The following is a 13,119-nucleotide window of genomic DNA, read 5'->3' on the forward strand; positions in this document are numbered from 1 at the left end:
CACCATCTGTGTTAGTATAAGGATATAACACGGTTTTCTTTAAGCAGCTTCATTAAAAATGTTATGGTGCACCAGGATATAAAAACTCACTGAGCAGTACAGAAAATGTGTTGTTTGAGTTCAAAGAAATTAAGACTTTAATTACATGGAAGTAGCTGAATATGCAATTGATTTTTCTCAGAGAAGAATCCAGACCATTATTTATAATTAATTAGTGCTTACCTTTCTGGTATCATTTATAGTTTGGTTTTCATATAATGCTGCCAGTCATTTAAATTGTTCATATAAAATGTTTTTATTAATGAAAATATTTATTTGGTCTTGTCAAAATGATTAATGATAATTTATTTAATATATTGAACTCACTCAGTTTGGAAAACCCATATTGTCCGAATTGGCAAAGATTGAATTAAAAGCTTGATTTGCATAATTAATGAAAGATACACCCAGGTAATGTGCAGGCTGAGCCAGTTTCAAAACAGCATGAGCATCAGTTGTAGATGGTGAGTTGGAGATGAGAAGCATCTATCAGATGCAAGAAGCTGCTGTCAGTAGAGGAAAAGCTGGTGTGTGGAAAGAGGAAAGAAGAGTGTCTTTGCAGCAAAACACACTGGCAAAATAAACATCTTTATAAACACAACTTCCCTGAAGTAAACTAGGCTTATTTAGTCTTTTATAGCTGAATTTAATTAAGTTGTTTGGGTTTTGAACTGGTTAAGATCACTGTCCTTTAAGTCGTTTTAATGACTTAAGTAATATTGTTGTCAGTGGTTGGCTTTAAAGCATTAAAGTCTTTAATGTGTTTAAGATATGTACAGAATTCTGTTTAAAATTGTTAATGAAGATGAATAATGGAAATAAAATTTGAGGATAACAGAAAAAGGTGAGGTTCTGTTGCTGCCATCCAGTGGCAAGAAGATAATCAGTGGCAGTGAGTAATTATTTTCAAATAAGTTGTCTTACTGTAACTATTTCTCTTGAACCATTCAGAAGGCACTTAGCTGCTGGTATGAAGAGAATGAACTTAATAAACTGTGGGAATACTTGAATTTCTAGCATCACTAAGTATGTATTTTAGCTGATTGTATGTAGGGGTAAAAAATAAAGGGAACAAAAAAGTGAAAGGAAGTTTGTTGTTTGTTTGTTTGTTAACCCCCCTGTGCCCTCTCCCCAGAGATGCTTTTTGACTATTGGCCTCATGCTTGAATGTAAAGCAGTGTTCTCAAAAGTGCAAAATTTCTACAGATTTCACAAAACTTGTCACTGGCCAGGAGTGGAGGCTCCTGGAAGCTGGGGTTCTGCTGGGAGGAAAGAGGCTGCTCAGTCTGGCCTGCAGCCTGTCAGGCAGTGCCCCGGTGTCTTTAGAGCGGGCGCCGCACTCGCAGCTGCCTGCGGAGCTGGAGCTGAGTTCAGAGGGATTTCAGGGAGAACCAAAGGAACCGTGGGATCATGGGAGTGGAGCAGCATGGATGAGGAGGGGCAGATCTATTGTGAAGCAAAGGACAGATATGCTGGAAGCTCATTCAGGAAAGTGGGGACTGTGGCTGGCGAGTTGTTTTTGTGAACAACTTACTGGCTGCATGATGTGTTTGCCATTTTATACTCAGCTCAAGTGTTTTCTATAGTGTAGACACACCTTACCAATTGTTTTAAACATAACTAGTTGTCTTCTGCTTTCTCAGTTTAATGATTTTTATTTTGACATTTGGAGTGATAAAGAAAAGGATTGAGAAAAACACTGCTGAAGTTCCTTTTTACAGGGCTTTTTTCCACTGGAGATTTAAGATGTTACAATCATTTTAGTGTTTGTCTAGCCATAAATGTGCTTTCCCTTCTCTGATGAATGTGTGTGTGTGTGTGTGTGTGTATATATATATATATATATAGTTTTCCTCTTGTATATAGGATCACGATAGATGGTACACCTAATACTTCCAAGTATTTTACAGGCATTTTCAATGACAATTTCTGTACAGAAACCTTTGAACTAAAATAGAAAATATCTATTTCGTTCATTGAGCGTATTGTACTGCAGAGAGCATAGCTTCTCAACCTGTGGTATATGTATATTTATATATATATGTAGAATATGTATATTTATGTATATAAAATACTTCAAGCATTGACTGAGCCTGTTAAGAGCTAGAAATTACTAGTGCAAAAGCAGTAACTTCCACTGATTCTGATACTTAAAAGATACCAAGAGATTTAAAACAAAAAATGTGACTGTTCCATAGATTGCTTCTGGGTTTCTACTACACAGCAGAGTTATAGATAATGGAGTGTTAATTCTCTTATCTAGCTAAATAAAGTAGAAAATCTATGTTCTTCAAATTATGGCGAAAGGAAAGTTAAAGCACCAATAGTAAGATCACTGTCACCCATTTTCTTTCAAGTCACCTATATTAATTGCTTAAGGAATTGAAAAAGAAAAGAAATTAGATCATCTAATGGATTTTCTTTTATCCACTATCCTGCAATGATCATAGAGATTCAGATTTAGTTCTCACTGTTTGATGCTGCTTGCATCATCTCACTGGGCATACCTTATGCAGATGTTATTTATAACTGTACACTACTCACACTAATTATCAAAAGTACATACTGGGAATGGTAATTAAAAATCTAGAGGAAACTCCCATTAAATTGAAACTGAAAGTCAAGCCAAAAGAGGCACAATGGTGTACAAAAATTCTTTGACCATGACTATATATTTTTTTAATTGATAACAAGCATGTAAATTGTTGCTTCTAGTTATGGCTTACATTTTATTTTAAAGGGATTAAGAAATTAATTACATCGTAGAAGTTCTTGAACATTTTCTCCAAGTACCTATGTCTCTTTTTGTGAATAAATTATTTTCTATTTAATAATGGCACAGATATATAATATTCTGACAGTTTACATGTATGTATTTACAAAGAAAGACCCTTTTCTTTGGTACTCTGTTTCTTTTTGTATGGTCTAGGAGGATTTAACATTTGAGGACAGAGATTTTAATTTCCTTTCAATGTTTGCTAAAGTAATATTAATGCTTCAGACAAAAGCGTTTTGTTCTCTCTTATCGCTTGAATCCTCTGTGCAAATCCTGCGTGGTTTGCTTCTCTTCTTTCTCCAGTCTTTTGTATTTTCCCTCTCAACCCAGAGCTCAGGTGTAACTTTGCAGAGTCCATACCCCAGTCTCCACATCCATCAGTTATGTAACTGGGTGATCAGTTATATAACTGGTGAGGATGCAACTTCTCTTGTTCTTTTTGGAGCTGTTTCAGGTTCAGTCTGAAGTTGTGCTACGTCACTGCTTGCCCCCTTATTTCTTTCTGTGCTTTGAGCCTCTGCCATTTCTCTCCACCATAAGTACTTCCCTTGCTCCTTTCATTCCTCAGTCTTTTCCCTTTCAGGATGCATTTCTCCTGCTGAATGTGAAGCACACAAGTCTCTTTTAGGTACTCTTTTGGGAACTGCCTGTAGGATCAGCATGGAGACAGTGATGTGTACTGCATGAATTTCCCCATGGTGCTCACCCAGTCACTGGGAAGTGTTGGATTTTGGAGGATAATTAGTGGTGCTGCTGCTGTAGAGGATTTCTCCTTAGCAGCAGAATGTCACTCCAGTATGGGAATTACCATGCAGGTTATTTAACTCCTAATGTTTTAGGGTGAATGAGTAATGATAGCAGGAATGACATCAGTGTCACTCTCCTGTTCCTGGCTGATGCTGTTTCTGTTGGTATTTGTGGTAAAAGTCTGTGCAGAAACACAGCTATGATCAAGAGAAGTGCAAAACAATGCCTTGAAATTATTGGATTTGCAGATCTTTTGAAAGGCAGTTATAAGATATCTTACACAAAAAATTTACCTTCAGAGTCAATAGTTGAGAATGAAAAGTAAATAATGAAGAAAGTATTTCAAGCTGTATGGGTGAAGATAAATAAACTGTAGCATTTCCTGTGCCCTTCAGGCCCTGCAGTCAGTTTGCAGGGAGGATTGCAAACTCAGAAATGTAGCAGCAGTTCCACACAACTGAGTTCTTTGCATCTTGTGTCTCACTGTATTACAGCACACATTTGTATGGTAGTGAATGTGTGTGTGAGAGACAAGTGTAAGGACCTGCTGCAGGGTGTGCTGTGAGGAGTGGAACTGTTGATTTCACACAGGGGTGTTTGGTTTCTGTGTGTGTGCAGAAGTGCACCTGTCTGAGAGGAAACCTGGAATGCTGAGGGGGCTGCCCTGTGCTCCCACAGACCCTTGGCCAGGTGTGATGGTCAGGGCCCTGAGACAGAGCTTCTAGGCAGGCTTCTGTTGCAACTGAAATACTCCCAGTGAGACTCTTTACTCAGTAGCTGGGGTTTCCTTTAATGCTTCTGTTGCTATGAAAACATAACCCCATTAATAAGCTAACTGTGCTTTTTATTTGTGGCAATTTTCTTACTTGGTGGTGACGTTGTCCATTTTCATATCTTCTACAGTTTTTCTCCTGTTCCTTTTTTATTTTTTATTTTTTTCTGAACTGGGAGGCAGAGCTCAAGTCAGACAGTTTGGTTGGAACAGAGGAGCCCTCCACACAGGGAACCTGAGCTTTGGACTTGTGGATCCTGGAAGGGGCATGGAAGTGAAGAAAAAAGTCGTTGAAGCTTAGATTTGGGGATAGCAGTTAGCTGAAGGAGAATGCCCAGCCTAGTGTTACTGTCTCCCCAGTCTCTCCATCAGCTTGTACCACCACCTTAACATCTGGTTTTCAAATTCCTGCCTGAAACAGTTTCTATTCTGTTCTTTGATTTGGGAAATTAGGGTGACTGACTGCTGACTGATGAGTTTGTTTTCCCAATCAGTTTGGGAGTTGTAATATATGTGAAGCTTTCAGGTTTAAGTAGCAGCCACCAAAGCTTCAGTCAGAACTGTGTGTATTATTTACATTGGTCAAGGACATGTATGTGCTACTTTATAAGTAGCAATAACATGAAGACTTACTTTTAAAAGAAAATAGAAATATCTATTCCCATGGATAAGGTTTTAAATTTTTTAAACTCTCCAAAGCTTTCTAAAATTTGAAGAAAAAATAGTTTCAAATATCTGCACTAGCCTAAACAAAATAATTTGGAAGAAGAGCAGTTTTTGTGGAGAGCAAAGGATAAATTTAGTGATTAGATATGCTGGTATTTTGTTTGAATGAGAGATTCAGTTCCTGCCTAATCAGCTCTCTCAAGGCTCCTTTAAAATGAGGCCTAAGCAATGGCTGTAGTATAAACAAAAATCTTTAAAATTACTCTTTACCTACTTAATGAGTACTAAAGAGCCTTTTCTGCATTGTGTAGGTACATAGAATATTTTAAAACCTATTTTTATTTCTATAGTGAACTGTACTAACCTTGAAAGAGCCCATTGTAGTCTGCAGGGTTAATAAGTATTTACACACATTCTTCATTATTAGTGATTTATTATTATTGAACTAACATTAAAAGTAAGCATGTAGGGCAAGAGTTGAAAGTAAGTCAAAAGCAAGGCAGAGGAAAGAGTGAGGAGAATGTCAGCACTGGTTGGGAGCGATTTGTGCCTGCTCTCCCTTCAAACATCTGACTAGACCAGCTTCTTCTGCAGCAAGGTTTTGCAGCTGGCCTGCTTTATCTTGTGCTCCAATAAAAAAACCTGGATAAAATTTTGTTGATGGAATTCTGGTATATGATAATTTCATTTTATCTGTGCTGGTTTTCATGCTGAGAAAACTTGAGAGGCATCACTGCTGTGGTCCAGGTAGCAGGGCCAGGAGCTGCTGCCTGTTGCTGGAGGGGAGAGTTGATTTCTGAACAAGCTGAATGTGCTGCAGTGAAACAGAGAGGCACAAACCCCAAGTCACCTGGCCAGTGTTTGTCTGCATGATGGCACGTGCTATATATGTGTTAAAACCGTAGTGCTAGCACTTGGGGAACATTTTATTTTTTATACATGGTGGTCATCTATGGATTGAAATCCCCAATTATCATTGGTTTTTCATGGTAAGGCTTACTGATAGTCAGTTTTAATTCTTCTGAAGAGGAGTAGAAAAACAGGCATCCTTGCTGCCCCCACATCTTAAATGGAGCTCTCAAATTAGAAACTCAGAATTAATTCAGTATTTTAAACTGAACAGAAAATGTAGTCCAGATGGATGGTCGGTCACTGGCTCCTGTTAGCTGTTCTTTTGAAGCAAACAGGACCAAATGCAAACTTTTGGGTTCTTGTGGAAATTCAGTTTTAGCCTTGGAGTATTTCTGAAATTAAAAATCTGGGACTTGCTGCTCACATCTCTTTATAAACTGTGTGGGAAGCAGTTTTCAAGCCAGGCCACTTTTATGCTGACTGTCAAACATGGAATTGCCTCTCTTAAAAAAGCAAAGGGAGGATTGTGATTTGGAGATGGTGAGGTGGCATCAGAAATGCTTCCCACTGAACTCATAACTTGGCTAGGCTATTTTTAATAGAAAATATCAGAATTTATATTTCATTTTTAAAGTGGCCCTGTGTACAGACATTTTGCCTGACATAGGTGTACACAGTACATTAAAAACAATTTGGGTTGATATGGTTATCACAGAGCCTGCCAGGTGTTTCATGGTGTGAGGAGAAGCCAGGGCTGGCTGCTGGAAGCTCCAGGGCTCAGAGAGAGGGTGGAACAGAGGCAGCCGAGGTCACTGCCCGGAGCATTTCCAGTGCTCCAGCTGAGCAGCTGCTGCTGGGCTTCTGTGGGAGCCCCAGGGTGCACAGGGGTGCTGAAACCACACAGCACATTCCATGGCAGTCTGCTCTCTGCAGGAAAGGGCAAGTGCAGAGATGTGGCAGAGGAAACCACGGGGTGGCAGGGGAGCAGTAGGGCCTGGTTGTTGATGGAGCTGTGGTGCCAGCTCAGTGTGCACCCCAGCTCCCCAGAACCTGAGCAGGGAGGGGCTGAGCACAAGCCTTTGAGTACTTACAGTGGTTAAAGAGAGCACTACATTGTTCCAGGCTGCTGAAGGCAGCTGAGGAAAGTGCTTGTTTTAATGATTTGAGATTAATTTCCGAATGAAAAAAAGTCCACTAATTAATGGGTGATTGTATGGGACTAAGTGTGTTTTCTAATGTTGTATGCTTGGTACAGGCTTTTGGTTCCTCTCAGTCACTTTATGTTCAAGAGGGGCTAAACTAAACTGAAAAGAGTGGGAGACTGTACAGGCTGGGTAGTGGTACCACTTTGCTCATCTTTAAACCTTTGCCACACACGTCTTAAACAGTGAAAAATCCCTGTGTCCTGTGTAGCTTCTCTTGCCCTTTGATCAACTGCTACTTTCTTTTTTCCCTTGGGGGGAGATTTTCTATATTTTATTTTGCTGGAGATTTAAAAAAACCCAAACCAATCAGCAAAACCTCAACACCCCCCCTGCCCCATATTGCAGGGGATAAATTAAAATGTTCCCAGAGAAGCTAAAAATCATCACAGACCCCAGGCTGCCAGTCTCTGACTGGGGCCTGTGATGATTTTTAGCTTCTCTGGGAATTAATTTTCAGCGTGGTCATCTATGATTGAACTAGAAATGGCAGGTGTTAATCATTACTGGCAGGTTCTTAGGTTTTCTGCTGTAGAAGTTTGTGTAAAAACTGGAAAAGAACAGCAGACAATAGAATTGTATTGAGGATTATAGTGAGGATTGAGCATGAAAATACTTGAGACCAATGACTTAAATGCTCATGTTTTGTGTGATTTAATGGTTTTATGCTCTGCATCTGTTTTTTCAGGGTGTCCCAAAACCAAGTAGGACAGCATTTCACCTTTGTGCTCACTGACATTGAAAGTAAGCAAAGGTTTGGATTCTGCCGTTTGACGTCAGGAGGCAAGGTCTGCCTCTGTATCCTAAGGTAAGGTGGCACAATAAAAATTGAGTCCATGAGTGAATATGGGAAATACAAAAAAAAAATTATCTTTTACAAATTCTCTGCTAGTGTGTTTAACTTTGCTATCAGGGTATTGCTTTTCTATGGCAGCGTTACCATTGCTTTCACATAAAAAGTGGCCTCGAGGCCCATATGATGGTATCCTTCTGTGAACTTAATAATTTTATTTAAATAACATGAAATCTCTGCTTAAATGCAGAGAAGAATACATTACAGCCTTAGAGGCTTGGACTCTTATGTGGATATTTTTACTTTCTAATCAGATCTTTGAAAAGCACTCTGTCAATTCAACAATAAAGTGCATTATTCTGTATTCCTGTCCTTGGAAAGGAGTTTTTTGGGTGTCTGTTCCAAGTTATTTGCCTAGACTAAATGTAGTTTAAGAAACATTAGATCCAGAGAGTTCACAAGAGCATGCTGTTTTGTTGCAGAGGAGATACTGATGCTGGGGAGAGTGACCCCAAAGAAATACTTTCTCTTTCTGCTTTTTCTTTCTTCTTTCTTAATTGTTTTGGTAACAAAAAACCCCAGTTTGTTTAGCTGCCCTAAAATGATTTAAATTAAATTAAAGGCAAAGTGATCTCATTAAAAGACAAATTTGCAGCTTCAATTAAGAACCTAGCAGCCTGCAAGCCTAGTAGAGGAAATGGTAATGTCCAGTTCAGCAGCAAAAAGGAAGAAGAAAATAGAATTTAAATTGTTTTTCAAGTGAGAATATGGACAAACACAAGAGAGGAGGAGCCAAATGCATTGGCAGCAAATGGGAAAGAGAGAATTTTGGAGAGTAGGGTGGGAAGAAAATGGAGAAAAGCAAGTTCTCAGGTTTTTGTGCAGCGTGGAAATCAGGTAGTTGTGGAGAGTGTCAGTAGGGCAGACCATGTGAGTCAGGGAGGAAAACCCAACATCAGCTTGTAAAGGGTTTATCAGAAAATCAGCACTGAGGGGAAAAAAGACCAGGCAGTATAGAGACTTGTAGAGGAGTGCTTAAAACTAGTGGAAAGAGCACATCAAGATTTTAATGAACTTTTAAACAGATGCCCAAACTAATGTTGAGAGCCAGTATGCTGAATGTTTTTGGCAAGTAATTTAAAAATAAATGTTTGCTCTAAATATTGCAAAAAAACCCCCAAAAAACTACCATATAATGAAAGTAGCAAAAGGGAACTGTTTTATTTTGGAAATTAATTTGCTTTCTGGGATCTTTGAAATATGCCTTTAGTAATACTTCAGAAGGATTTAAGTCTTAGGCTCTTGGAATGTGTAATATTTAACCATTTTCTCTGTGATACCTTTTTTTCAATATAACTTATTAAAGCCCAGAGTGAAAATGTATGTGTGTGCTTTTAGCGCTTTTCTCTGAGTTAATCTTTTTTTCCCTCATCAAGCTAGAAACAAAATTTTTTGCATTGTTTTTGTGGCTCTTACAACATTTAATCAGTTATGCATACTCAAGTGCATTTAAGTACTGCATGGAGTGCTGCAAAGCAAAGGATGTAAATTCTCAGCTGGTGTAAACTGGATATTTCTTTTAACATTTCCCCACGGACGTGCATCAGCTAAAGATTAGTCAGTGGTCTGTTACTTGGTAGAAATAAGTAGGAAAATGAAAAGTGGCAAGCTATAATTTTTCACTGAACCGTGTCCAAAGCATTGCCTTTATTGCTTTTATTGTGACAATTTCAAATTTACAATGCACAGCTGAATGCATAACAGCACTGGCTTCATAGCACTGTTCTCGTGGCTGGGTACTCTGCTTATCTCCAGAGTGTGTGTGTGTGTGTTGTTTAGCTGAGACTGAAGGAATGCATACCTATTTCCATCTGATGTGTTCTAGTAGCCAGTCTGTTTTTTTTCTCTGAATCCCAAGATTCATTAGAAGTGACCAAGTGAAAGAAGACTCACTAAGCAGATTTCTTTGGGCATTTTATCTCTCTCTCCTTTGCATGTGCTTATTGTTCTTAATTTAACCAAAAGAATAAAAAAAAAGAATGCTGTCTTTATGTATTAAGAATGTGTGTGCATGTTCAACCTTGCTTTTGTCCATATATCAGAACCACATTAAATGATATTTGCTGTGTGTATACACATGATGGCTGATGTATGGGCAGTTCAGGCTACTTGTTCATCACAGGTATGTGCTCTACAGCCAGGGACTTTTATATAAACCCACAGGTGCAGATGTACAGGAATGCCATGTCACACTGCCTTCTGTGCACATGGATGTATCCCCTCAGACAGGATAAGATTACTGACTGAGGCTTTGACAAAGACAGAGGTAGTTAAATACAGAAAACCTAGTTGAATTGTCATAAATAACTGAAATGTAACTAAAAATCTCTAAAGACAAGTCAGTCAAATTGATTGGAAGGAGATACTGTAGAAATTTGAGTAGGCTGATGAGTGGACACCAGGACACAGCTTTTCCCTTGTACCTGTCCTTTGTGGATAGTAGCAAGCCATGTGTTAACCTCTGCCAGGGCTTCTAAAGAGATAGACTTTCAACTGCTGAATGGGATTCTTAACTGGAAGCTGAAGTAAAAGCTGCTTGTCCTCAGGTTTTACACCAGCAACTCAAGGCTGCGTGTAAGATGAAAGTCATTGTGGGTTATGGGACTTTGCTCTAGAATTCATTCTCCATCTGAAACACTGATTAAAGGAAATTATCTCTGAATTTCCAGCCACGTGGTCCTGCTTTAAACTGGATAGTTTGGAACAGAAAATACATTTGTACATACAAAATTCCTTTATAAGTTTTATGGAGATTTTTTGCATTTTATATACACGTGTATATGAATTGTGTAAATAGGATTTTCTTCCAAATCAGAATATATTGTTCAAATACTCTATGTTTATAAAGTGAAATTAAAATTTCCCAAGGTAGCTTTCTCAGTCATTTTTGTTTGAAAAACTTAATTGTGATATTGTATTGTCTAGAATGAATATGCAGAGCTTGACTCCAGTTGCCAAATTTCAAGTGCTAAACTATAGTAAGATGAGAAAATAACTCTTGGATTATTCTCCAGAAATGCTGTGTGATTCCTTGGCAGGTTTCATTTAATTTAGTGCTTTTCATTAAGCTTCATGGCTGCTTCGTGAAGCTCTCTGTGTGAATCCTGCTGTGTCACCTCCTCCCTCTCCACAAAGTGTTGGGCTAATGCAGCCCTGTAAGACAAGGGATACACAATAGGCATATTGTAAAATACCTTGTTGGGCTCATATCCTATACTGGATCTTTTCTCCTAGTTTGACTTTTCCTATTTTTGGGTAATAGTTTTGGTAGTTGAGGTCTGAAGTGATGCAGTAGAAACTTGAATGTCTGCTTTTGAATAATAGTGGACCTCATTCTTCTGGGTTTTGTTTCTAAGTATCACTGCTGCCTGCAGTGGAAATAATACTTTCTGGGTTTACATGAAATTGATTTTGAATTACCTGAATGGTTTTAGTACAAAGTACAAAAAATTTGAAACTCTTGATGGACTCTGAAGTTGACTTTAGGTATGCAGAGGAACACAAAATGCATCATTAAAATGCTCAGGCTTAGATTTCGTTAATTTTATGACTGTAAAATTGTCACCTATGTTTCCAAATGAAATGCTCTAATAAGGAAGACAGGTTTATGTGGTAAAGCTTTGTAGTTCTTCAGTTCAGACCTCGCTTGAAACTTTTTCACTCTTCCTTTAGGCAAATCCCTTAGAAGCAGAATGTTTCAATTTTACACATTTTGTGTCAATTTTCCAGACAGAAAAGTAGCCCCTAGACATTAGACATTTAGCTACGGAAAGGCAGTTTCCTTAGTTTTATTTGATTACTAGAAGTTAGATTCCTGCTGATAGTTCAGGACTGTTAGTGGTTACCTGACTATTTGACAGAAAACATTTCCTCTCCTTTGTTTAACCTTTGACTCATGAATGTAAAAGTTTTATCAGAGCTGTAGTAGAAGCACCAGTGAGGTGGAAGTCTACTTACGGCAACAAGGGTTGTGTGTGACTTTGAATAAAAGTCTGAGCTCCTGCCTTGTGGCTCATTTGGATTAAGAGAAAATGCTATGTATGTTTTTAATTAACCATGAAGGATCTTGGTCTCTTGCTTCTGTGACCAACAGGGGCTATACTTTTAAATAAAGACCCCTGTATTCTCCATCAGGGAATATAGATCTATTAATATTGTCTCTGTTTTTATTGTTTCTCATTATTATGGAAGAAATATTTAGAGAAAGCGTTGTGTTTTTGGATGTTGTCCTGTGTTTGTCTTACATGTTTGTTTATCTAACAGTTACTAATGGTAACTTGAGGAATGCAAGGACACTGGCTACAATTAAAGAAAAATAAATAAGAAAGCAGTAGTGGTTTCACAGTTTAAGAACTTAAATTAATTTAGGCTTCCAAATACATTAAAATAGAACATTAAAGTCCTGATTTTCCTCTACTTTCTGTACTGTGAAGGGGCTTCATTGATAACCTTTAGAGGTTTTCATAAGGCAGCTAATTAATTATGAAATGTACAGACTGCTCATAAATAATTTTATGAATAAAGGTATGGTGGTGAGGTTTTTCTGGTAATGGACCTTAATTTTGATTTTTTTCTGTTATTAAGGTACATTTTAGTGTGTACCTTAACACATTAGGGTACACATTAGTGTGTAAGGTACTTATTAGTGTATGTATTAGTTTGCTAGTTCTGAATTAGGATGAGTAATATATTACAGGTCTTCTCTGTCAAATTCAGCCACTTAAAAACTCAGTGCTTCAGATAATGCATTTCTGTACTATCTTGAAAAAAAAATAGTTGCCCAACTAGTAGATGTTGATGGACATTTGTGTGCTGGATGATTTTTCTGTACATAGACTAGTTCTACTGTGGTAGCAAAGACTAAATAATTTTGCAGGATTTGTTAACAGGACAAGGTCAGAAGATCCTTTGACCTGAAATGCTTCTGGATTTAGCTGTCATACAAACAAATTACAAACAAACCAAAAAAGCCAAGTGCTGGGTACTGTCTTTGTGTCACAACAGCCCCATGCAGCATTCCAGGCTGGGGCAGAGTGGCTGGAAAGCTGCCTGGTGGAAGAAGACTTGGGAGTGCTGGCTGACAGTGGCTGACCAAGAGCCAACTGGGCACAGGTGGCCAAGAAGGCCAAGGGCAGCCTGGCCTGGATCAGGAATAGTGTGGCCAGCTGGACCAGGGAAGGGATTGTCCCCCTGCAGTCAGCACTGGCGAGGC

The 13,119-nt window shown here is 38.4% G+C and overlaps 1 protein-coding gene across 5 annotated transcripts in view; it reads left to right on the top strand.

Moving 5' to 3' along the window:
- DENND1B (DENN domain containing 1B) overlaps positions 1-13,119 on the top strand; it is a 150,698-nt gene that overhangs the window by 54,610 nt on the left and 82,969 nt on the right. For all 5 annotated transcript variants that reach the window (XM_059854461.1, XM_059854462.1, XM_059854464.1 and 2 more), the window contains one exon: positions 7,743-7,862. In XM_059854461.1, coding sequence (XP_059710444.1) covers positions 7,743-7,862 — 120 coding nt within the window. The remainder of the gene's footprint in view (positions 1-7,742; positions 7,863-13,119) is intronic.

This window comes from Haemorhous mexicanus, chromosome 9, assembly GCF_027477595.1.
Source record: "Haemorhous mexicanus isolate bHaeMex1 chromosome 9, bHaeMex1.pri, whole genome shotgun sequence".
NCBI lineage: Eukaryota > Metazoa > Chordata > Aves > Passeriformes > Fringillidae > Haemorhous > Haemorhous mexicanus.